At 36.7% G+C, this 26,150-nt stretch overlaps 1 protein-coding gene across 1 annotated transcript; it reads right to left on the bottom strand.

Annotated features, from left to right (window-relative positions):
- Window positions 1–5,688: 5,688 nt before the first annotated feature.
- LOC118281566 (homeobox protein SIX6) lies at window positions 5,689–10,802 on the bottom strand. The gene is given in 4 exon segments (XM_050707172.1): window positions 5,689–10,440; window positions 10,479–10,607; window positions 10,610–10,696; window positions 10,788–10,802. Coding segments are annotated over 4 exon segments (1,128 nt in total). The 3' UTR covers window positions 5,689–9,543.
- Window positions 10,803–26,150: the final 15,348 nt, after the last annotated feature.

The raw sequence follows: 26,150 nt of genomic DNA, 5'->3' as shown, positions 1-26,150 counted from the left end.
TTAATATAAAAATCTTTTTCAGTTCATCCGTGATCATAGCGCTTGCAACAGTGCCGAAATATCGGAAACTCACAAACACTAATAAACATGGTAAATATCCCGTTTTAAATTCTAATGATAATATAAAAATCGTTCTTATTTCTGCTGCGATGTTGTACCTTAAACTCATATGTGCTACCTATTTAGTCAGTTAGTGAAAGATCCATATTTTAATACTAAGGTAATATTTTTAAATACGTGTTTATAATGGACTTAAAAACCATATTAATACGTTAACCGTCGGACACTGGTGACTTTGCGGAGGATTTGCCTTCAACAGTTTTCTTTCGGCAGTTAATATTTTAAATGGATATTTCTAATTATATGATGTATATGAGAGACAACTCAAATAATAAACTCTTATATTTACATTTTAGATACATTTTCTATTTAGCTAATTGGCGAAAACAAATGAAAATATAAAGGTTGATTCAGACTATCAACTCTATAGCGGGTATACAAATATACAAATCGTTATTGGGAAATAACATTAGTACAGGTAAATATATAGAATTAATATCGATCGTAGCTAAAAATGATTTTTTTAACTCTAACTTCATTGATTCCTTAAAGCCTTTTCTATAGTCATATCGCTACATATTCACTTTAGTATTTATAACATTTTTAATGGGAATAAGAAAAACATATACATAACATACAATTAAACAGGTACCTTTTTAGCTTAAAGTAAGTTTCAATTGAAATAAAACTTGACAAAGGCAAACATTTTAATCACTCATCTTTCCACCGTTAAACCCTAATGACGGGCCCAACAAAACATTGGGCCACAACTTAACACCAGACATCTGAATAAATCCCAAATCAACAACACAAATCTCTAAAATGTTTTGTCACCAAATAAAAATAAAACTTGGCTGAATAGAGTTGTGTCTGGTTGTCTAAAGCCAAAAGTAAAAAAGTTACGAGCTGTCAGTTTGACACCGCCGGCGCCGGGAACACGACACGGCCGACACGTCAGTAGGCCTAGCCAGTAAGCAAATAAATCAATTCATCTAAATGCTGTTTAATTTGAAAGGAAAACTCTTTTTGTTACTAATTGCTTGATGATTAATGACTTCTAACGATTTGTTTGACTTCCAGACATTGATAGGTGAAAAACGAAAAAGTTGCCTGCTTGGATTCGAAAAGCCTGCTGCCTATATGTTAATGTATAGCTTTTTTAATAAAATTATGTCTATGTAAATTCAAAAATACGTGTATTAAGTACTTCACCAAAATATAATTCTGTCGTGTCACTATATGCAATAGGCAATTTACAACCAGCACTCACAAATTCAAGTGGCGTATGTATATTTAGTGGCGTCCGTCACGTGGATATGTAAAATACGTTGTTAGAGCATCTATTAAAACATTACATCGAATGTTTCATTAGCTAGTGATATGTCCGTTAATTTGTTTGAGTTGCAATTAACATGTCGGGTCGATGGCCGGCTTTACATTTTGTTGACTAAGCCTTAGAAAAAAATTATAAAAAAAAAACTTAACGGCTGCGTTCATATTTGACAGCTCCACCGCTTACTGATTCGTTCTTAAGAACAGATTATAAACTAATATTAAGACCTTATTGGCTGTATGGCTGTGGGATAAGGTTGAATTTTGAATTAGGCTTTGAGAATGGCGTTTAATTTAAATTTGTCGGTGGGCAATAATCGGTTGGGCCACGTGAATACAAACTGTTTAATCCATTGTTACGATAATGTTACAATTAATCAGTTGTGAGCTGTTTATCGTTGTTGTTTGTGTATCACGACTGATGACTGGTTGTGAAATGAAGCCTGTTGCTTAATATATCATTTAGTGATCATTAGTGTCTGTCTATGTAGATTCTATGGTTATATATTTCAATTTAGGAGAGCGAACTTTAGATTATAATTATAGGTAGTTAGTAACGTCTGCCTAGTTTTTATTCGTATTTTAATGAAAACTATGTACTACCAGCATCTTGAGAACTATATCAACGAAAATTATTTCACAAAAACTCATATCTGTCTTATTTAGCTTTTCAAAGTCAGATAACACCTTTCTCCTAGCGATACCTGATTCAAATGACTACCACCTGCCCTTTACAATTGCGGATACTACATTTTAAATCCTCTGCCCTAAAGGCTTTTGACATTTAATAGGTATTTGTCTACTATCAGGAAGAACCTTTGTATGAAAGACTAAGTCCTAAGTCAAATGGTCATTGCTATCTTTTTGCCGTGTTGTCGCTAATCCCTTCTAGTAATAATAATTGTAGAATATTTCGGAATGTTGACAAATGTCCCTTATCGTGATCCCTTGGCTGACTAATCGCCAGCTCATTCCCGTATAAGTTCCTGATAAATATAACTGGCAGATAATTTGTTTCATGTTCTTTCTAAATGGTGGATAGCTTTTCTTCCTATTTACAATATTTGTTAGATGTAGTAATTATTCTAAAGTATATGATAAAGGCAACGGCTTTATGCTTCCAATTTGTGGAGAGCTATGCTTCGGCACGAATGGTCCGGCTCGACCGGAGTAATACCACGGCCTCACAGAAAACAGACGTGAAACAACGTTTGGATTGTTTTATTGAATGAAGGTGCCCTTCCCAAACTTCCGAATCCCCAATTCCCTTATAATCCTTAAATTCCTAACCCCCAAAAGGCCGGCAACGCACTTGTAACGCCTCTGGTGTTTCGAGTGTCCATGAGCGACGGCGATTGCTTACCATCAGGTGATCCGTCTGATCGTTTACCGGCTTATACTATAAAAAATATATAAAGTCTATCTGACTATACGGCAAGGTGGCAGATGGAGTAAGGTTCAGAAGCACTAGTGACTGAGGTTTGAATAAAACTATACTAGTTGAAAAAAGCGAGAAACATCGTCTATATAGCGAGAATTGGACACGAAATGCACAAACCAGAGAAATAGGTAGATTACTTATGGCAGAAATGGAAACAACGAGTGGACGTGGGCTGAATAATAACAATAACTATCTAGGTAGAGCCTGTTATAATAAATATGGATGGAAAGATACAAATTCGTTAGAGCTTTTACATAAAATTACTTGAATGTAGTCTACACTTTTTCTATAGACAGTTAAGTAGGTATAGTTACTCTTGGAGCCAATATGTCACAAATCCTCTAAATGACTTGTAAGTCACCCACAGTTTTACACAACTGACATACGTAGTACCACAGATATAATAACAATTAATAAGTACCTGATCATTGCACGAAACTTCACGAATTGAAGAAAAGGCGCCGGCAAAGGACGAAGTAAATTAATAGCAACGTTTAATTAACGACAAATAAATACGTTTTGCACTTTAAAATATGGCCGTCCCACTTAACGATGGTATTATTAGCGCTATTTCATCTAATTAAGCGCTAAATGTACGTTTTATAAACATACAAACACTACCCGACACACTCAAGTTCCTACATCGCAAAAAATATAGGCAGCTACTTATTTTACTAAAATAAAATGTCTCCATATTTAATTAACTCTCATTAATAAAAAGCAATTAAAAACGAAACGAAACCCGGAAGCTTTTATACAGCTAATTAAATTTCTATCGAGTGTTGCCATTCGTGAAATTTTATATTCCCATAAAAGTTATCACTGATTAAGTAATTAAAACATTCTGATGTGATAATTGATCGCTCAGTGTTGCCATTTATTGAGCCGTTGTCTATGAATTGTGGAAGGAATTCGAGGTTAATGAATGCCCGCGGCGTGTGTGCATAGTTACTCTTAAAAGGGTTGCCATAAATGTCGTTAGACGGATAGGGAAGCTTGGGAAAAAACTGCACGGCGGGTTTTGTTTCCCATGGTCGACGGATCGAGACGGTAAACAAAATGGTATAATGCTTGTTGTGGCCTCTGTTCCTAGATTAGCACCTATAGCCGTTGATTGGTTACTGAGAAATTAAGCTATCATACATATTTAGAACGTTTCTTATGTAAATTACGTTCGATATTACTTGATTAGTAATGTTGTGTTGTAGTATGTTGTAGTGGTGGTTTAAATTCAACGTTTTCTAATATCCTTCTTTTTGGAGAGCTGATCTGGAGATATTTGAACACAGGTTCCTTTAAAAATAACCAAAATAATATTTTCCTATCGATCATAGCTCAAATCTCAGAAATTTCGACGACACAGCAAGTCTGCGACTTAAACATGATATTCATGTTAGGTAAAAATTTCAAGCAGCTTACACAGTATTGATAATGATGAATCTATGACTTTACATTTCGGAAACCGAAACCCTCTTTAAAACTATCTGATTCTAAAATCAAGCCCTAGAATCGCACTAGTGACCACTCATTAGGTACAAATAAACTATAAAACTTAGTAAAAAATATCCCTTTTACTTTTTGATTAATGATAGTCAAACAGAAGCTACGTAAACTGCCTCAGTAAAGTAATACGTGCCTTATATTCTCCGTACTTAGAGTACAGACAACTTATTAAAATATGATTTAACCGATAAACACGCTCCCTCCATTAACCAACACATAACGAAGTTTGTCATAAGACATGTGTCGACTAAAGGTTAAGCGCTCTGCCCATATCTAGAGTACAATGTGTATAACTAAATACTATAACGATCTGTCCGTTTGTTTCAATTCTGTTTTCATTAAAAAAATCAATGTTATTAAAGTTTTTTCACTAATAAAACCCTTATTGTATAATTATTTGCATGTTCATAATTACACCGGTCGTTATAAAATTACTTTTATTTAATTAATGATTTGCTTTCCACGTATGCATTGCAATTTATAGAAAAAACCGCAATAGGAATTCGTAGTCTAATATATTTTTAATAACTGTCCCATGTGTCATTTTATACACGTAAATAATGACTTGTACACAAGGCTATAAAAACATTAAGACGATGCCAGGCGCGTAGATACAAATAGTGGGCTGCACCTGCGTTTTGTCCTTCAGAACATTCAATTACAGTGAAATACGCGGCCCACTATAATATAAACTTAATTAGCAACAATATAAATTGAGTCGCTCGTAACGAATTACGAAAAATTACACTTTATTAATCTATGGTCTATGAAATGCGGACTTTTTGTTGACCGCATTCCTTATCCCGCTAAAAAGGTTTTGTAATTCGAATCGATTTAAATTAGGAATATGGGATTCCAAAGAAGTAGTTTATTGAATTTGAATTTATGTGTTCGAATGGCGTAATGGTTCGCCGTACTTAGTAACTGATATCTACAAAAGCTTCACTTTTTAAACGCCTCAGTGAATTAGCTCTTTAAAACTCTGGTCTCTACGAACTTGGAATAACGACTCTGTCTACCTTTTTATCATCATTGGGCAGTAAACAATGGCGGGTTTTAATATTCAGAGTTACTTTGTAAGTGCCTCATTAAGTCCAAATTAAACATATTTAACGTAAGTAAGTAGAAATATTGTTCTAGAAATTCAAACATTCGATCATTTGTTAGTTTAGTTTGTAGATTTTGCTGCCCTCTTGACTGGGGGCCTTAATTTTAAGCTCACTTTATGGATTAAATCGGTTAAGTAAACAAACTACAAGTGGTCTTTATAAAAAAAAGTGTAGGTAAATGTTTTTAAAGGCAGTCTGCCTTATAAGGTGATTCATACACAGATAAAAAATAATACAAAGATAAATTGTTTACGAATATAATTTTATTAACAATTTTAATTTAATGACTGTAATGTAAGTCGATATCATATTTACAATTTGCATTTTTTGTTTATTAATATTTATAATACATTTTTACAAAGTTCTCTCATCGAGTCTACTACTAACTAGCCTAGCGCGTCTCATGACGCTTGCGCGGGAAATTTACAAAAAAAGAACAACGGTAAAATGTTGCCAGTACAATTATAATAACTAAATACTTTATAATTTTCGTTTGAATAATTTTGATTTGAATAGAAGTGCTGTAACAGAGTTTCTTGTAAAATATTCAGAATAAATACTCTTCTGTGTTTATTTTTACGTACATTTTATTTTGCAATTAGCATGACACCTATATTAATTACGTATTTAATCTGTTTTCCAAAATTATTCTGTACCACATAATATTACAAATCAGACTTAATAATTAGGTAACTACTACAATGTAATAAAAATTGTATAAAAGCCTCTATTTTCATAAGTATTGAACTAAAAACAATCGCATTTTAATACAAAGATACAATAAATAATGCATTTGTACTGAGAACTCGCAAATAGTTGGAAACTCGAAACAAATTAACGATACGAAATGACCTGCTTGCAATTAAAATTAGCACCAAGAAATATTTACACAATACAATAAAAGTGCAGCCAAGTTCGAAAAAGGAACGGATGACATTTTTTTTTATTTCGAATTCATTTAACGTTCCAAACAGTTCTTTACTTCATTCAGTTAATGTGTCAACCAGTCTTTAATATGTTATACCTATAATAAAAGTAGGAAGTGATATTTCCCCATAGTCAGATCCCTAAGTCTTACATGAATAGATACAAGTACCTACCTACATAACAAAAGGCCTATACCAATCACCGGACACAATCCAGGTTCCGTGCAAATACTGAGAATTTCAACAACCAAAAATCTCGATCATATTTTACATAAAGCGGACATAAAATCCTTCATTACCATTCTCAACACTCGACAAAACCATTATTGCCTTGTTTGCATTACGCTAGTATTTTAATCCAGTAGCGAAGTATCTTACAGTACAGTAGTTCTCTCTCGCTTCTGTTCCAAAATGGAAGCGAGTGAGAACTACTAAATATTCGCTACTTGACTAAAATACTAGCGTAGTGCAAACAAGGCATAATAGCCAAAAATTAAAATCCTTTGTTAAAAAAAAAGAAATGATATTCCAAATTCAAAATGTAACCGTTATAAACGTGTTCGATTTGAATTCAACGTGGGTGTTTCACTCGTTCGCCCGTTTACCATAGATACGATGTAGAACAAAGGTTTGATTGACACTATGACAGCTCAACAATGCCTAAGTGCAATTAATGTGGCGTGATTTTTTTTCGCCACACACTCCAACCTTTCCTAGAATACTTGTTAGGTCATTTAGATGTTTGCTTTCTAAATTAGAAATTAGTTGTTGACTTTTGACTTTGGAAGAGAAATGTGATTGAGTATGTCCATTTGTTACATAACTTTAAAGAAATAAGTTAAATGTTAAGTGCCTAGATAAAATTCAAAATTGGTGGAATTGTAGTGCTTCGTATAAAATATCCTTTTGATAAATTGAGAACAGAATGATTTTATAATAAGATGACAATAACGGTAGCTTTCAAATAGTTTCCAATATTGTTACTGACAATTAATTAATATCACCCTACCTAGGTATGTTATTATTATTTTTTACATCGTGTAAATATTCAAGCATCAAAATGATTCGTTTACTAGCAACAACTCAAAAAATGTCATCCCACTTCAATTATCTGTGCCAAAACTGGCATTTAAAAAAGTACGGAAACGTCAAAATAAGAGCGGTAAAGCCACAGAATATAAGTAACCGTTGCGTTCCATTTCAATCAGACGTTATAAGATTTATCGCCGATATTATAACGCGGCCTGACATCTGAATGCAACAAATGATGGATTAAGGACAAGCCCAGCACAACACGACAGGTTGAATCGATACTTGATTATTCGAAATGGCTAAAACAAAAGGATATTCACATTTATGTAGCGTATTCATCTATTCGAATGTGGACAAATGTAATTGGAATCGATAAATATGAAATGTTGAATGGTAGGTACTAAATATTTACGAGCCTCTACAACTACAACCCTTTTTAGTTCCTCAAAATTTCATCGGAAAACGAGAATAAGTTTTATTGACGTCCTAATGAATCCATAATTTATTTGTAAGAATCCTTTTTGTATTATTTAACAAGAAAAGCCATTCACGGCAAGTTATTTTCGGTAGAATTGGCGAGGAAACATTTTCAAGAAGGTTCTGCAATTAAGGAAACACGGGCTTCGATAATGGGGATGATGACGAGAAAGAATGGGATTTGTTACCTTTAAAATTTTGACATTTTCATTGGTTTAAATGTCTCAGACAGTCAAGTAAATGGATAGTCTAAAATACTGAGAACATACCTACTTTTAAAAATCTTATTTCTTATCTTACAAATATGCGAAAGGTTGTGTGTTTATTTGTTTCTTTCTCCTTCGCGTCAAAAGGGATGCAGATGATGAAGGTATTAAGATGAAATTTAGAACAGGGTAGATTATGGTCTGGAATAACACATAGGCCAGTTTTTATACCACGAGAATGCGAGCGAAGCCGCTGGCAGAAGCTAATTACAATAATATAGATGAACTTGAACAGAAAAAATTAAAATTTCTAAAGATAAAATCCTTATAATTGTAAAACAAAAAGTATTGTAGGAATTTGCATCTAGATTCTACTTGCAAAACGATTTCTGTTGGGCAAGAAAATACGTCATAATTAGATGTATATAATTTTGGAGGTATACCTATTGTTCCAATACAAAATACGAATCATCTTTTTAGATAATTTTCATAGCCTATATTTAAGATCTTCAAAACAAAGCATATTTTTATTGCTTACCGGACGCAAATTAAAGTAGCAATATTTAAAAAAAAATACTGATAATTTTAAAATTCATTAAATACAAGACAAAACGTTTTGATACTTGCATTTTTTATTTTAGGAAATTATTTTTGTACTAAGTCTCTGATTAAAATTTGCGAAGACAAATGCATTAGGTATTGCAGCTCAGTTGTTAGGCCTATATTTAAAAAAATAAATATTCACTTTTAAGCGATAAAGAAACTCTCTCACAGCATTCTATTCTTATCATTTGATGAACAAATAATTGCCGTCTTCGTAGAAATAAATAATTTATCATAGATATATGTAATTACAATTAATATGAGATAATATCACTAAACAACGGGTGTCGCGGAGTGATCGTGCTCAGGTACAAACCTTCATAATAGCGATACTTTACATCTACGCCACGAACGTAATTATCTACATTTTTAATAATAACTATAACATACAACTAAAAGCTGATATGATAAATAAAATCTATATTTACTGGTAAAATAGTTAGGATGTATAAATATTTACGTAAGTAAATGCTTCTCACGGAAACGCATCCATATCTACCGCAGCCGCGCGAAGGTATCAAATAAATTAGCTAACGTTCTGAGTAGGAGTTTAAACACGAAATTATACGTAAAATGAACCCTGTCAAACCTTAACAACGAGCAAGTTATCAGTGCAGTCGAGGCGGGCCGGGGCCGGTACATACCTGAGATACGCCGATGGTGATACTTCGAGCACTCGCTTACACTTGTTACGATACAAATACGCCCTAATAACTGGTTTACAATGCCTTAACATCACATGCATCACGGACTCTGCGCGCTAACTAACATACATAACTGTAGTCTATATTGCATCGTCAGTCACTGAGCGTCCACGCCGGCGGCGTCGCTGTTTAACACTATAGTCTGTAACTTCATTCCTCGTCCACGTTGATCTCCGAGTCCACCGAGTCCTCGTCGTACGTGGAGGAGGAGGCGAAGCCCTGGCCGAGCAGCGCCGAGCGGTTCTTAGCGGCAGCGGCTCGGTCTCGTTGTCTCCGGTTTTTGAACCAGTTCCCCACTTGTGTTGGCGTCAGACCCGTGGCAGCTGCAAGTTCACGCTTCTTGGTTGGATTTGGGTAAGGGTCCTGTAGATACCACTCTCGAAGAAGTGAACGCGTGCGCTCCTTGAAGCAGTGTGTCTTCTGTTCTCCGTCCCAGATAGTGCGGGGCAGTGGGAACTTCTTCCGCACACGATATTTGTCCACGGGTCCAAGTGGTCGTCCACGTAGCCTCTCTGCTTCTTGGTAATGAGCCTCAAGCCATAAAGCCTGCAGCTTTGCGTGACTTGAACGTTGAAACCGATGTCGCTCCAGAATTGAGTAAAGTTCACGGTGTCTCCCGGCATGGAAGGCAACTACAGCTCGCGCTCGAAGCACTGCTTCACAGCGCTCCAGTTCGGCAACATTGGGGTGAGCCACCGGCAGAGACCAGAGGAATCTTGCCAGCCGCTCCACGTCGCCACTCTCCTCGAGCGTCTCGCACACGGTAGCAACTTGTGCGGCGCTGAAGGAAAGCGTGGGTAGTGGCAGTAGAGGAGTAGGTGCCGCCAGTTCTACGCTGAGCTGCTGAGGAGCCGGCTCAGCACAAGCGGCGGGCTCAGCAGCGCGCTCGGGCGCGGCGGGCCCGCGGTGCGCCTCCAGGATGCGCGCGTGCAGCGCCGCCGTCGCGGCCTCGTCCCACGAGCCGCGCATCGGAGCGAGTGTGCGCGCCGCGGCCGAGCGACCCGAGACTCGCCTGCCAGGGGCGGGCCGGTCGTGGGCCGCGATTGGCTATCGCTTACGGTTCGGGCGTCGCGCGGGCCAATCGCGCGTCTGCCAGCCCGGGGGGCCGGATAGCTTTCAACCGCGGCGCGGCGCGTATCCGGCGGGCGCGTTTAACTGTGGCGGCGGGGCGCGCGCCCCCCGCGCCGCCATGATCCGTCACGCACACCGGCGCGCCGCCAGCGCTCGGACCGCGCCTCGTGATCCACGCTCGCCTGCCACCTCTATCGATTACCTGCAAACCTGCAATTAATAGCCTCCATACAACAATCCGGGTGGATTACATGCTAGTGTTTGTCCTGTGTGTCGCGCCTGGTCGATAAAATAATAATTTAGCGCGTAATTTACATACTTACCTGGCCATAAATCATGGCACGGACACCGATGATCAATCACCAGTGTTGTCTATTGACACAACAATACCTACATGACACCGTACACAGATATGTTTAGTCTCCCACCCTACAGTTAGGTATTTGTGACCGTTATTTAGTTACCTATGTAGGTGGCAGATGGGCAAGATTTGTTTTGATTTTTTTGCATTTGATGACTTCCCCGTCGGTGTTATAGGGAGATACAAAAAGTAACGACAGCTACTATATTTCAAAAATAGTTTACCTGCATGTTTCTTACGTCAAAAAGAAATAAAGTAGGTACAATTTGCTACTAAGATGAACCGTATTTGACATCATATACATCAGATAGAGTTCTCTCAGGACAAAACGAAGCCGTCCATCATAAAAAAAATGTATAAACCACCCATATTTTCAGCAAATAAATTTAGCCAGGCAAGTATCAAGACTACGGGTCGCAGTATTACCGAGCGAGATTTCAGCGTGAAAGCCTTCCGAGTGTATTAAGTTATTGAACGGCAAACCACACCCCGCTGTAACGGTACACAGGTGGCCACCCCACGCCCACCCCCAGCACGGGGGAGGGGGGAGGGGTAGCCCACGCACATTACGTATTGTCATCGTGTCGCCTTTTTATCTACCACTATTAATATTATTCGATTTTTTCTGTTTTGTTTTCATCATTCTTATATTCAGGCTTGTTGTTTTAGTGGCGTGTGCTGGACTTGAGGTTCAAGTGGCAACACTTGTGGACCGACACAAGTGTTGTGTGTAGGTATGTCATCGTCTTGTTAGATAGTGAATGGGTTGCTAATACACCTATCCAAAAAACCTGTGTTGTTTATACTTGTGATTAGAGAAACTGAAGAAATTTTGCTATTGGTTAATGCAGATTTTTTATTGAAATACTGAATATCATCGTTCACCTAACTTGGTATCTATATGACGGATATCTATGTATCTGAATGTGTATGGAGCAGTTCACTGTGTGTACTGATTGCAGAGTTCCGTCGGCGATGCTACGATGCGATACTTAACTTTCCTATGAGTTGATAGAGTCAATGCAAATAAAATTAGTAAGTATAGTTTTAGAGTTCACTCTAGAAGTGAATTATTTTGTTGAAGAATAGGAAAATTCAGTGCTCACATTGGTAAAACCCAAAATGATACAATCATGAGTTGATGACACTTCGCATGAGTGCAAAGTACCTATGAAGGTACCTATTTTTATAGTTAGGTATAGGCAAACTCAGTTTTCTTTATAGGCACCTAACGAGAACGATAGCCTACCTATGTCTAGTTACGAATATATTTTACCTATAAAAACCTACCTTTTTTAAGTACTTAGTAGAAAGAATAAGCCGTATGTTACTTATGAAGTAGGTGGGGATATAAAAAATGAAAATTGTTTAGTTTGTGTTCAGGAAGTGTGTCGCGTCGGTCCCGGGTTATCTTGGATTTGATATCTAGGGATGAAAATGACATCAAAAATTCCAGAATAAATGTATATCCAGGTGTAAACTTCTTCCGGACCTGGAAAGCGCCTTGCGTGTAAGAGTAGGAACGGGGTGGTTTTTAGTCAGTAAGAGTTTCACACTCCTTCAAGAAAGGATCGCTTCGGCCAAAGCGATAGAAGAATGACTGAATGATACCAAGTTCCTTACCCTCAGTAAAAAAATAACAAGTTGGCAAGTGTGTAAACTGCCTAAAATATTCTGTTTTTTTCTATTAAAACTTGCCAAGTTATCTTTTTAACTGGGCATTTTGTGGATAATAGACCAAATATTAGTTATAGTGACCCAACGTAACTGAATTATTTTCCGCATATTTTTTTCGCCGCTATCACCTAGCAACAGTCTATTTTCGTATCGAACGAATGTATCCAGGTCACTTAGCGCCGCGACCGCCGGCAGATGGCGTTGGCCACCGATATCTCTGCCGATATCTTTTTTATAATCTACTTCGTTAATCTCCAACGAAGGAAAACGCTAAAGCAACAGCTGTTTATGCTTGCGAAGTCTAAAAAAAAAGTTGATTCTATCTTTAGGATAGTTTTTGGGTAATGAAAATTAAAATCTTTTTTCAGTAGGCTACTAATTAGGTGCACTAGATAAGTGTAATAATACAGTTGTAAAAACAACTTGATGTAGGTGCTCATCTCTGAAAAAATGACTTTCCATAATTCCAGAAAATATGGGATTAGAAGGTAAAAAAACAATCGAGCGAAACCGGAACTCTGTTATGTAAAATAATAATAAATATAACTTCTACCTCTCTAGACTATCGTTACACTCCTTACCTACTGAGAAAAGCTTTACTATATTTTTATAATAATTATCGTGAGATATACTAAGTTTACTAACATCATAGTTTACTCTCATACATTAATGAAAAAAGCTCTACGGTTTCGAATCACAGAGGGACAGTCTATCCTCAAGATCAACATGTGTGAACGCAGCGACGTCTACGTCAGAGGCTTGCGCGACGCAAAATCTCTACCACCATTGTTACTATGTTTTAACCTGCAAAACCTTCTAAAGATACTATACGTTAATATTTTAACCATCATGAACAATACAATTTTTTGTCCCTAAGCATTAGTATGCATAAAGTTAAATATAACTACGTGTAATAGGATACGAATTACTTGATATTAATTACAATGTATCAGCATTATTTGGAAAAGCTTAGTCATTGTATTTAGACCACGTTTAGCTCGCATTGTGTGGCTAGTCGCTACCGTTCAACGTTTAATTCTGTATAAATATTTTGATATTCCATTTCATATATGGAGAGATGTTTAATCATAATTATTTGTGGGTTTGTAATCGTATATCGATAATATTGAAATGTAAGCTTTTCCAAATAACGCTGATACATTGTAATTAATATCAAGTAATTCGTATCCTATTACACGTAGTTATATTTAACTTTATGCATGCTAATGCTTAGAGACAAAAAATTGTATTGTTCACGATGGTTAAAAGATTATCTTTGGATGGTTTTGCAGGTCGAAAAATAGTAACAATAGTGGTAGATTTTTGCGTCGCACAGCCTATTGACTTGCGATATGGCCACGTCCGCGCACGTTGCTAAAGAGGAAGAGCCCCTCCGTGACACGGAACTAGTAGTGGTAGCTTTTCTCAGTATATTTAGGTGAATAATCCATTATTTTTAGTTAATTGTGGTAAATTCTTGTCTAAGTACATACTTACACCTGCAACAACATGAGAGCTGATCATCAATTATTTTAAATGGATGAATGTAATGGATTATAATTTATAATAATCCATTACAGAACCAATCATAATCATCCCTGAAAACAGAGATAATAATAAAAAATATCATATTCCAAAACGGTCCAACTTTCTACTTCGTCAAATAAATCTAGCATTTTATAACTTAACTCAAAACTACATATATCTATGCATACCTAGCTATCTAACCACAACACGTTTCGACGATTAAGTAGGTACTTAGACTACTTAGTTTAAAAAACTTTTAATAAAGTACTAACTAAAAACTTGTAACATCGTGATCATCAAATTAAACCAATTAGCCGAGGCAGGCCACACGTTTGACCTGACTGGACAACTAATGATGTAGGTAGATCCTAAATTATCTACCTACGTACTGATATTTGTGAAACTCATTCATCATAATCACACCTTTACTTTACCCGACTGTAAAGGAGTGAAGGAGGGTTGTGTGTTTTAAATGTTGTAGTAGTATTGTTCTTTAGTAAGCAGCTTTTTGAAGTTTGATTTTATTATACCTACTCATTAGTTACCTACATGTTTTTTTGCGGAATCGGCAAAATCAGCGAAAACTAATAAAAAATATTTTCCTTGAAAATTGGCAGTTAGAATCAAATATTTCACCTAAAGTACGCGGACGAAGTTGAAGGCAGAAGCTAGACATTTTTAATGAATTTTAATACTGTAAGGGTAGGTAGAAGTACTAATGGTAACCGCGTCAGGGCTTCAGGACCTTACTAAATTTCAATTAAATATTCAGAACTCTGTCCGACCCATAAACCAAACCCAATAAGTACCATAAGCTCGGCAGCCCCACTTGCAACAGCCAAACCAACCACTCTTTAAATATCTCTTAACAAGCACTTAATAGACATTTAATTTCAAAACCAAAGATAAATACTTTTAACATTTAAAAAATCGTTTACAACTCAATCAACTCCTGCGCATGTCGTGTTTGAAAACAGAACCATTTATTTTTAACGAGTGATTACGTCATGCTCCGAGCGATATTGGACATATGACGTTTGATGTCCACAGTTCGATGCCCGGACGTGTTACAATGTGTTTTTGTAACTTTATACTTTAAAATGTATCGTTATATTTAAATGGTGTTGTATTATGTTTGTGGTAAAGTAAACCTGGCGTGCTGCCAGTCTGAAAGTCATCCTTTTCGAAAATAACTTGACGCTGGGTGACTGGGTGTGCTTTTAGTCTGTCTAATAGGTGGTCTAAAATACTAGGAAACTAATTGATCATGTACATAAAGTCACCTTTACATGTTCTAACAACATACCTAATTATGTATCTAAGTATACAGTTACTGTTTTATCACGACGTTTTATTTCAGAACACGATATTTCAATGTCAACGTCAAAGTCAAATTCAAAGCATTTTTTTCAATTAATCCTAAATTAGGCACTTTTGAATTGCCCGTCAGTCTCTCTGTCAGTGAAGCTAGGTGCTGTCTGAATGACTTTATAAATATATTAATTATATTTTTCTTTTTTGATTCTGTTTATGCCTTTTCTTGTTTAAAAATTTGTAAATAGATTTCGTATTAAGACCTTGGAAAAACTCTGGAATTATATATTTTAGGTAACATTTTATAATTAAAAAAATAGATGACCACTGTTGGTTGGGTTGATTTTAGTCAGATAAAAATTCGACACAACCCGGTCTTTCATCTCAATTTTTTTATGCCTTTATTTATTGGTACATTCTCCCAAATCCGCTGCAATTCCTGTAAACCAGGATCTACAGTAAAACATTGAAAACACCGGAACCAGGCGCGTCTCAAGGACATGAATGACTGTCTTGGATCCCACAACGAAATAAATCAGAAGATATTATTAGAGGAGAAGAAAAATAACCGTTTGATGCCTTTTGAAAATTTACCTCATTATGAAAAATAAATAGTATTTAGGTACTTGCATCTACTTAGTAGGTAAAGCTCATAACTTAATCTGACGAACTCACCCGGCTTGGGATAAGAATGTATATGTTAATACTTAGTTGAGTAGCCGGGTGTTGGGGCGGTAATCCTTGTAAATGGAGCTACGTAGCGCCCCTTGATTGAAAAGTTTTGCTTTCAAATTTTAAGTTATTATAAGCAAGTATGTAAAGTCTGTGGCTATGGAAAATATTGTAACGGTATTTATGTACGTAAAGGTATAACACTTATTATGTTTTGCTTTCAAAAAGCAGGTAGAGTTTATTTTACGTTGAATGTGTTTGAAACGTGCGTTCCTGATTGGTTGGTTAATTCGCACCGGCCAATCAGAGCGTCGAAGGCTTCGATTTCGTTCAACGTGAAACAAACTTGTATTAAAAACCCTCTGTTTTAATAGGACATCGAAAACGATTCTTTGTCACTTCTGAAATGAGAAAAGCTTTTGGAAAGCGTATAAGTACATAAGATGCGTAGTGTACATTATTCTAAAAATATACAAATACTTACAAAAATTGTAAACCCAGTAGGTACCTACTATAACACCTGAAAAGGTAAAAGGTAGTGCCCTAACAATACGAGGCTACCTTTAACATTCCCATCAATTCAATTTCCACGTCCATCATAAAAATATTCATTCTCCGAGTGCTGGAGAGGTAGATAGAGGTAGAGGTAGAGGTGGAGTAATAAATCATAGTAATGGAACGTCCGGACAATCACAAGATGTGTCCAGTGCTGGGTCCACGCGATCGGGATAGTCATCGGACAGTCTCTAATAAATAAGTAAAAAAAAGTTTAAAAAAAATCGTTTCCCCACACTAAAATTTTCTCCTGTGTCGTTAGTGGTACAATTTCACATGCACATGACACCCAGACCAGAAACAACAATTTGTGGATCACACAAAGAGTTGCTTCGTGCGGGAATCGAACCCAATACGATTGCACGGCAGCAGGTTGCCCAGTCACGGCACCAACCACGCAGTCAAAATGTGTTTTATTTGTTTGTATTTGGTTGATCTCTTGATTATTTAGTTGATTCATCATTAGTTGTTAAAAACCTATGACAGTCCACGGCTGGCGTATGCATTTCCTCTGCATATGATTATGCAGAGGAAATGCATCTTTAGTCTGAATCTTTTAGACTGTGATCAGTCTAAAAGATTCAGTTTATAGAGAACGGTACCGCTCGGTTTCTGCTAAAAATGTTCCTTGTGACGATAACATCTTTGAGGTAAGTAAATTTAATACTTATACATTTGCCAATAACTTTCCAGAAAGTAATAAACTATGACACTCTTCACCTGATACTCTGTTTTGAAATCCCTTCTAGAAACACCTACAAAAAAAAACTTTGTTCACAACTTTCCTTCAACTCTCCAAGCTTACAGAAATCATGGTTCACCTACCAGACCACACCCCCTGAAGATTTTATATGATCCAAACAAAGGCAGCGCTGAAAGGGGCCCGCGATCCTATCGATCTGTTCACCCCCTCCCCCTCCCCCCTGCTGGAGGGATCCCGACACCAATACCTTCGTGATACAGTATACCTCCACTGGTGATATCGGTTCGATGCCTGTATGGTGTAAGTAGCGTATGTAAGGTATTCTGTTGGTTGAGCAACATGGTGTTTTATTGAATTTATTTACTCCTTTATTGATAGCTATACATATGTATAAATACTGTAATCCAATGATAATTTTAAGCATATTGTCTTTTCGTGATATAGAGATCGATTTAATGTAGAAACCATCAATAGCGTTTAGAATCGATTGGTATCCGATTACAATTTCTCTAATGGTAACTTGGGAAAAATTTACTAAAAATCACGTTTTACTCACGTAAACTAATGGAGAAAAGCTTTACTAGTTTCGGGTCATAGAGGGACTCTTCATCATGAACAGCACCATGATTTTTAGTTAATTGGGAAAAAAATATTCTCACCCAGTAACTACATACCTTGTTACCTTGAACTTAGAACCATACTTCATTTGTACAATTATAATTTCTGTGCCCCAAAAAGACTCATACACGAAACGTGCAATGTGATAATGGCATCAATATTATAAGAGCACAATAGAAGTGACTCTAAAATATTTCCCAAAGCAATCATCATTCGACAGACAGAAGCGAGGCTCACCCCGCCTCACAATCACAATGCCCTATTCCGAAAATAATGCGTCAAAAATCTCACGTCCCAATGAAGAGTTCACTCTCTAACAGAACACCTCCAACGAAATAATAAAATACACAACAGCTACCTCCACGAACACAATATGCTATTTTGCATTTGTAAATTTGAAAGTAAAATCTTCCTGAGCTACTGTCTCGCAACATAGTAGACGCAGCTTACTTGCGACAAACAAAACTTCAAAGGAAAATAGACCTTATGACATAAGAGATAACTGTTGTAACGCTAACGTGGGTATAGTTGACCCGCAAATATATTTTTGTGCATCAAACAATACATAATACGTCATGAGGCGCTGTTTACGGTCGCGAGGTATCGCTAGCGGTTTGACACATCGCTTAGCGTGGATGATTTGTGAAGGGTTAAAATCCTTGTGAATGATCACTCTGTGTGGTGTGCTGGTAGATATTATTGGCGGTTAGTAGGTATTCTAGAACATGTTGCTTGTAAACATATGCTATGACACAATCTATAACACTCATATTTTAACACATGCCATACATCTCCGTAGCATCATTTCCAGTCGTCACCTAAACTACAGGCATATTATCAAAAAAGTTAATTCCAGACTAAAACAGATCAATGTCTACATTTCCGCGTCAACGACCTAACCCCAATCCCCCATAATCCGCGAAATAGCCGCACCGCATCACCGCATAACAAGAATACCAAAAATGGAACTAGAGTGATCACAGGGACCGTAACCCTTGCCACGGTTAGTTAGGCGGGCGCAGGGTTAAGCGTAATGGGACATGAAATCACCCGGAGTGCAGTTAAATGCGATGCAATGTCGATTGTGGACATCAAAGATGAATTTATGAATTGTAATAGAGTTTCTGATGAGTTGCCAGTTGTCAGTCTGTAACCAGTAAACGACTGAATGAATTGGGATAGAAATTGTTATGTTGGACGTTATTGATGTTGCAGTAGGTTGCGATTTTTGAAACGATGTATTGATTTGTTCATAGAAAGGGTTTGTTAGATGAGAACGTTCATATTTCCAATGTCAAAGTCATATCGTTGAACGTGTGATCTGTTTGGCAACGGCAAGAAAAAAGAATGAACAAATACATAATGTAATTATTATTTTGATTTTAAAATTTAAGGTGAAGTGTACAGTGTTATTGTTTTACACAGATACATGACAAAAGATTGCCTTAGCATTAACCGTTGACGATGACATCCATCATGCAGGATTACATCATTACGACTTCGTTAGGCACCATATACTTTTCAAAAGAAAACTACAAATGAATTATCGACCTCCACATCCAACACAGAAATGGATTCTAAAAACCGTTCAAGTTCAAAGGCAGACCATCGCAGAATATGATAGACTTGGCCAGCATATTTATTAGCATGACAATGTAAGTCGGCACGAGTCGGCAATAGAAATACTGCGACTAGTGTAGGAACACCCACAAAGGGACATTCGACCGATGGCGACCAGCCTTCCGTCGTTACGCACTGTTTTGTTATCGGCCAGCCACTGGCTTAGGAGACAAGATACAGCGGGAAAGTCCATTGTCAATAAAGAAAGATTTAAAGAAAAAAACGTCTAATGCCTAAGCTAAATCTCTTTCAAATCTCCAAACATAGTTACGTTTGAGCAAGTCGATGTGGTGACAGTGACTAATAATATCGTAAGATAATTCCATACTTTGAAAGCACGTACAGCTGAAGATGACAAAGATCATATAAAAAAACCTTTCAAAATAGTGTTTAGAATTGGTAGTTAGCTAAAAATATGGTAATTATTCGAGCTAGGAAGTTTCATGAAACTTACGCACTGACAATAGGACCTCAGCTCAAAGCTTTTTTCGAGTTACGGGAGCCGCCAAGTCGACAACTCCTGAAAATGCTTTGTGAAAGAGCGAAACATATGTGAGTGTGGTTCGGAAATGTATCCTACTGTTAGTATAGCATGTCGATGTCCGCTAAGTAAAGCCTGATTCCATTCCATATAATTATATTCGTAACTAATCCAGTAAAGAAAACAGCAATAGAAAAGAAATTCTTACTTATCTACCATACAGCTACTAGGTAAATCGCTCCCTCCCATCTTTTAACCCACAACCCAAGCCCATACATTCCGCAAGCATCCTTTGTTCAAGCTGCAGTTTAGCGAAAGCAATTTCGTGTTTTATGCGCAACCAGCAGATACAAGGCGACACGAGATGTGAATACCTGGAGACACATCAACATGGAACTAGGAAAAGGAAATATTGAAGACGCTTTAAAGGATAAAGCTGTTGTACATAAACATATAAGTATTTATGGTCTTTTAGTTTGGGAAACACATACTAATATTGCTATAAAAGATCCGTCTTTTGTAAACAACTAAACAATTGGTCCGCGTTGTTGGTAATGCCATTGAAATCAATGCCTAATTAATTTGTAAGGGTTCAAAGCTAGTTCATAGTGTACAGTAATTTCCACCACTGAATTAATTGATTGATAAAGAAATATTTTCATAGACAGATTCACCACGTCTGCTATTTCGGATAGTAAATGCTTTAGTTGGTATCAATAGTATGTGTATGTGTAAAGAGCTCGCTATTCACCACACGCATTTTTCTCGTTCTACCGCTATGGCAGTCTCTACACATAAATTGTTAGACATAACTCTAGTTTCAGAACAAGCATCGGACGTACTGACTCTAAAGGGAAATACATATTTCCTAAACGAAATCTTTGTGTCATCTTAAGTGCCAAAGATTGTCCATCTTTGTCTCCTAAGATGACTTTGTCTCAAAAGTTGTCAAAGACTCCACCAGGACTTAAATAAACCAGCATTTTGACAGGATCCTTTCCTAATCTAACTTGTTGATTTGTATGGCAGTCAGCCACTAATGATCAGTATTTATGCGATCACCTGTCCTCGCACAAAGGGTGATTTACCAGCGCCCGCGCAACCACACCTATTAGAGAAGCGTCGTCATATATCAGCCAGTGATTAGTTTATGTGACGTGGCTCACCGGTGCGCAAGAGTTGCGGTTTTGGACTTATTACGTGTTGCAAAAATGTTTTTGGAGTATTGTGAGCCGTGATGGAAGCGTTGTTCCTTTTAAATGAGATAGGTAGTGCTTATTTGAAAAAAGCACAAAGTTTAATATTTTGTCGTTATGAATTTTCGGAATAGCTTGTGATGTGTTTAATAACGTTTATGCTCGCATAATAATATGACCATTTTTTAATCATCAAAGTCTTCCAATGGCTTCTCCCTTCTTGGGCGAGTCGTGAGAGAGTGTCAGACTCTTACTGACTAAAAACCACTACGATCCTACTCCTGCTTCTATCTCCTTCTAACATCGATTTTCTTTCTATTTTCCTTTCTTTTAATACGGAATCTCAATCAACTATAATACACGTAATTGATGACAAAAGTATTGGTGCGCGGATAGTATGAGGCTCATGAATCATGTGCTAAGTCTGCGGTGACGATCAGCTCACAGCTAACCTCTTGACACTGCCTCGGGTCATTGTCACCATCAGCAGATGGAAGAAGGTCCTGGAAAAAAAGGCTGAAATGTTTTTTAGCAACGTTATACATATTGTTCTTTATATAGAGAAATACTTACTCATTGAAACATGAAAATTTCAAATCGTCAAAACAGCTAGGCTATTCTATAATTTTCAATATAAAAAAACGATTTGAGCTCAATCGCATTCTCACCCGTCATTGGTCGAAGTTAATCTCACAACCAATGACCGACCGCGATCGAATTCCCTCCGATTTTTCGAATTGAAAGTTTCAGAAAGCCTAGCTGATCTAAGCTTACTCTCTACTATCACGCCTATTGTATGTGTAATTAACATAGTTTCTTACATAAGTGATTACATCTAGAGTTTTCTGGGTGATCGCATTAGCTAAGTGCATTAGCTTGTGAAAAACAAACCGACGCACATGCTGCTTGACGCTGACGCTCGCGCGGTTAATCCGGGGAACTGTGCTCGTTGATACATGCGACACGACACGGGATTAAGGGAACTTCGTAAAATGCTGTGAAGATGGCGATTCTATGAAAAATATTTGTCAAAAATCACAACGACAACTTTATCGCTCACGTAACAGTTCGAAGACCTAATTCGACTAACTTCAATCGAAAAGAAGGACTCAAAATTATTTACGAAATTTAGAATTATTGAACATCTATAATATCTTACGAGATTGGATACAGCAAACCTGATGAAAGGATTGTCAAAATTGCTATTACGAGTAATTAAGAAAATAAGAACTTACGTTACTTCGGTACTAATTAATCTAAACATAGTTTCTCTAGCTCTAGTAACGATACTAGAGCTAGAGAAACTATATGCTACTAGCTAGATACGAATCTAGTAAATAATATCAAAATTAAACCGACATTTGAATCCGTTCCATTTCCATATGTTCCATAAATTTCCTGTATAAAAATACTCCTAATCCTTTAACCTTACCGTACAACACAATGTAAACAAACTCCCGTAATAATTTCTCCTCAAATCCGGCGGGCATTACCATCCAATAAGCCATAATGCCCTGTAACAACACCGCGGCATAACATCAACACCAACGAATTAGTTCCCGCCGGAGTATCCCGCGGATTTATTTGAATAACTCCTGGAGTCTGCAGCTGCTGGCTCCCAGGGTCCGTGGTTAATCTGGGTTGTGTTTCATCAGGCTTATTTGAGATCCTAACTAGGTTAAAGTTTGTCTTATTTTCCTAAAATGGTTCTAGAGAATGGCACCAACTGTTTGCTTGTTAAGTTTATGTCATGAAGCATCGGATACTTTTTCAGATTTCTTACTATTACTGAGAATTTCGACTAAAAACATCTAATAATAGTTCCTATTCTGACTTTGACTATCACATCATCAATATTTTATAGGCATCCGATAGATATTAACTAGGGGCTTATACGAGTTTACTTTACGTTTAAATAAAATAATCGAAACGAGAGCGCGTTCGGTGCTGTGATTGGCTCGCTTAAATATACCAACCAATCAGAGCGCCAAACGCGGTTTAACGCGCAAACGTAAAGCAAACTCATACTAAGGGTACTGATCTTTACATTGAACCACAAAGACCAGAAACAGTAAAGTCAAGATACCCAAACCCAGCAGAAAGGTGACATAATCCCCTCATCACAGTAAACAAAAACATTCTTTATAAAAACAGCTGTCAGACTGTACATCACATCATATCGATTCGCAGTATACATGTCTGTATGTGCGTATGTAGATATATTATTATAGTTAGTAGTAGTGAGCCCAGCTAGGCAGCTAGTAGCCCACAATATAATGTAGGCAGTCGCCCCACACCGCTGTCAGCTGTCACTCATACCAGTAAGCGGATTTGTACTCCACCTCCTTGTGTGGGGCAAGTCAGGAGAGTACAGCGGATTGGAAAACGCGCCTAAGGCAAGGATAAAGTTCTGGTATACTTATGTTATTCTTAATATGGAAGAGACGGCATTTATTTTGTAAAGGTCAAAAATCTTTATTATAACTTTGTGTGTGTGTTATTATAAAAATAAGGTCGCGGAATGCTGATCATGAATATGAGTATCTAGCATGGCCTGAAACTGGTCAAGTTCCTCGCCAAACAGTTACGTGAGTAAGTTGATAACATAATAATTAATTTTGGTCAAAAATCTTGTGAAATTAATCACTCTTTCCATCTTACCGGTATTTATCTTTGCTGTGTATCTGCCTTTACGTTAAGTGTTAAGATTCTGAGGGATTTCCTAATTAAATGGAAGATCAGACTAACATTTTATTTTAGAGTTCTGGTGGCTTGCCAACTACTACAAGAATTATAAGACTTTATTCACAATATTACATTTCGTCATATATTTTTAATACAATCCTTTCTCACTATTTGTAAGACTTTCCGCTCTGTAATCCTCCCCGCTGCCATCCCCGCTACCGCTCATACCTTACACCATCTGCTAAACATATCACAATAGTAGCGTGTCGTTATATTTCGCACTTTCTTTGTATGTCGGTCACACAATTACTTTCTCTGCCACTGACAATTTACTGCTGATGTCACTCTGTAATTACTGGCAACACTAAAACCATATAAACCATCGTTTTTTATACTGGCAAACTGTTATGGACTAGAAAATGGCGATGTAGAGCGTATTAAAAAAGTTTGTAAGAAAAATATGGTCATAGTTAGCCTCCTTTAGTCCAAATATTTGCAGAGTGAATTAAGTATCAGGTTTGATCCCTGTTTAATAAATCAAGGTTACAATCCTTGTTAGATACTAACAAGTGGTTAAGCTAAGATACTAAGGGTGTCTGTCCATGGGCGGTGCTGATCGCTTACCATCAGGTGACCCGCCTGCCCGTTTGCCCCTATTCCATAAAATAAATTCTAGCCTCGCTCAAGTAACAGATTTAATACCTATTTCGCATATATAAACATGTCCGTTTTTCATAATGAACAAGGATTTTTACCCACAAGGATAACATTTCAGCAATATTTAAATAAGAAGGAAATTAATGCATTGTCCAGTAACATAATATTACGAGGGCATTATTAACAATCGATTTACTAATCTCCACAACTTTTTACAAATTAATAAAGAGATTGTAGACTATCCAAACTGAGGGTGACTCCATCAGCTTTACATCTGCTATTCACAAAACAAAATAAACCTTAACTTTATGCTTATAGAATTGATTTTGCAATACCTTTCTTGATGATACAAAATAGTAAACTGTTATGGGAATTTATACCTTATTTCTACACAATAAAGACTTACTTTATAGTATAAACTACGAGAATGTTACTCTCAATACCAATACTAATTTGTAACACCCTTATAAGAAGTACATAAAGTCTAAAATCGTGTAAACAGGAGGGAAATATTGTGGAAACACAAAATTAAAAGTTCGGGGTGCCAGCTAATCGGTTGTGGGACTTTACTAAGCTCATCGAGTTACTAAAATAATGTTTATGTTTACTCTAAGCTTATATTTGCCATAGGGTCGCCATTAAAACCATAAACCCATACGATTCACATACAACCCCATTGTAAGTCGGTAACTCCCCTAGCACAGCTCAACGCAAATCCATTTTGGTAAACTTCACTAATACGTACGTTCTGTTAAATTAAAATGGGTCTTAAATAATGTATGTGTTACTAGTCCTACTACTGATCATTCATCATCATTCATTTTAATCACAAAACTCATGTATCTTAGAAAGTAATAAAACAAAGATTAAAACACCTCTAACATTAATCTCTTAAAACCAGATCAGTGAATAAAAAAACTTCACAATCAACAGCTTCCAACAAACCATCTTTCATGTGAATACCTTTTACTTAATGCAAAATGCGTTTATCAACAATAGCAGTTCATGGATAAACTTAAATGCGGATAATCCGCTAAAATGTGTCAAACATTACAGGTATCTGTGGTCGATACAATGGCCGCCTGCCCGCGCGTTTCGTACAGGATTAGTCAAAGACGTTTTTGGAAAATACGCGTTGTAGCGTAATGCAAGCACAAAAATATTATGCACACTGTGTGCATGGATCTGTAATTAATAGTTTCTAGTTATTTTGGGGCAAAAAATAATGATGATTGGTGTGATACTTTTGGATTTGATGTTGTTTTTTACATAGGTGTCAATTAGACAGTTATTTTATCTATCTGATCACATTCGTAATGAGACTGGTGACTGTTCAGGATACAAAGTTCATTAAACATCAGTCCACGAAAGCTTTATGAGCTCGCTTTTCTATTTCTTTACAAAGATTGACTTTAATAATATTTGTATCGCTATACGAAAATTCAGATATCCTCCACACATATTTATCAAAAGCATTTCACTTAATAATACTTCTCATTTTTATTCATATCTCTTTTACATTGTCTCCTTTCCAATAACTAACTGTTATTTAAAATCTACAACAATAAGTATAACATATCGGTAGCTACAACATGAATGGGTGAGCGGACATTATCCGGC

This window comes from Spodoptera frugiperda, chromosome 31, assembly GCF_023101765.2.
Source record: "Spodoptera frugiperda isolate SF20-4 chromosome 31, AGI-APGP_CSIRO_Sfru_2.0, whole genome shotgun sequence".
Classification (NCBI taxonomy): Eukaryota; Metazoa; Arthropoda; class Insecta; order Lepidoptera; family Noctuidae; genus Spodoptera; species Spodoptera frugiperda.
The sequence above is the reverse complement of the archived record's forward strand: the minus strand, read 5'-3'. Positions and strand labels throughout refer to the sequence as shown.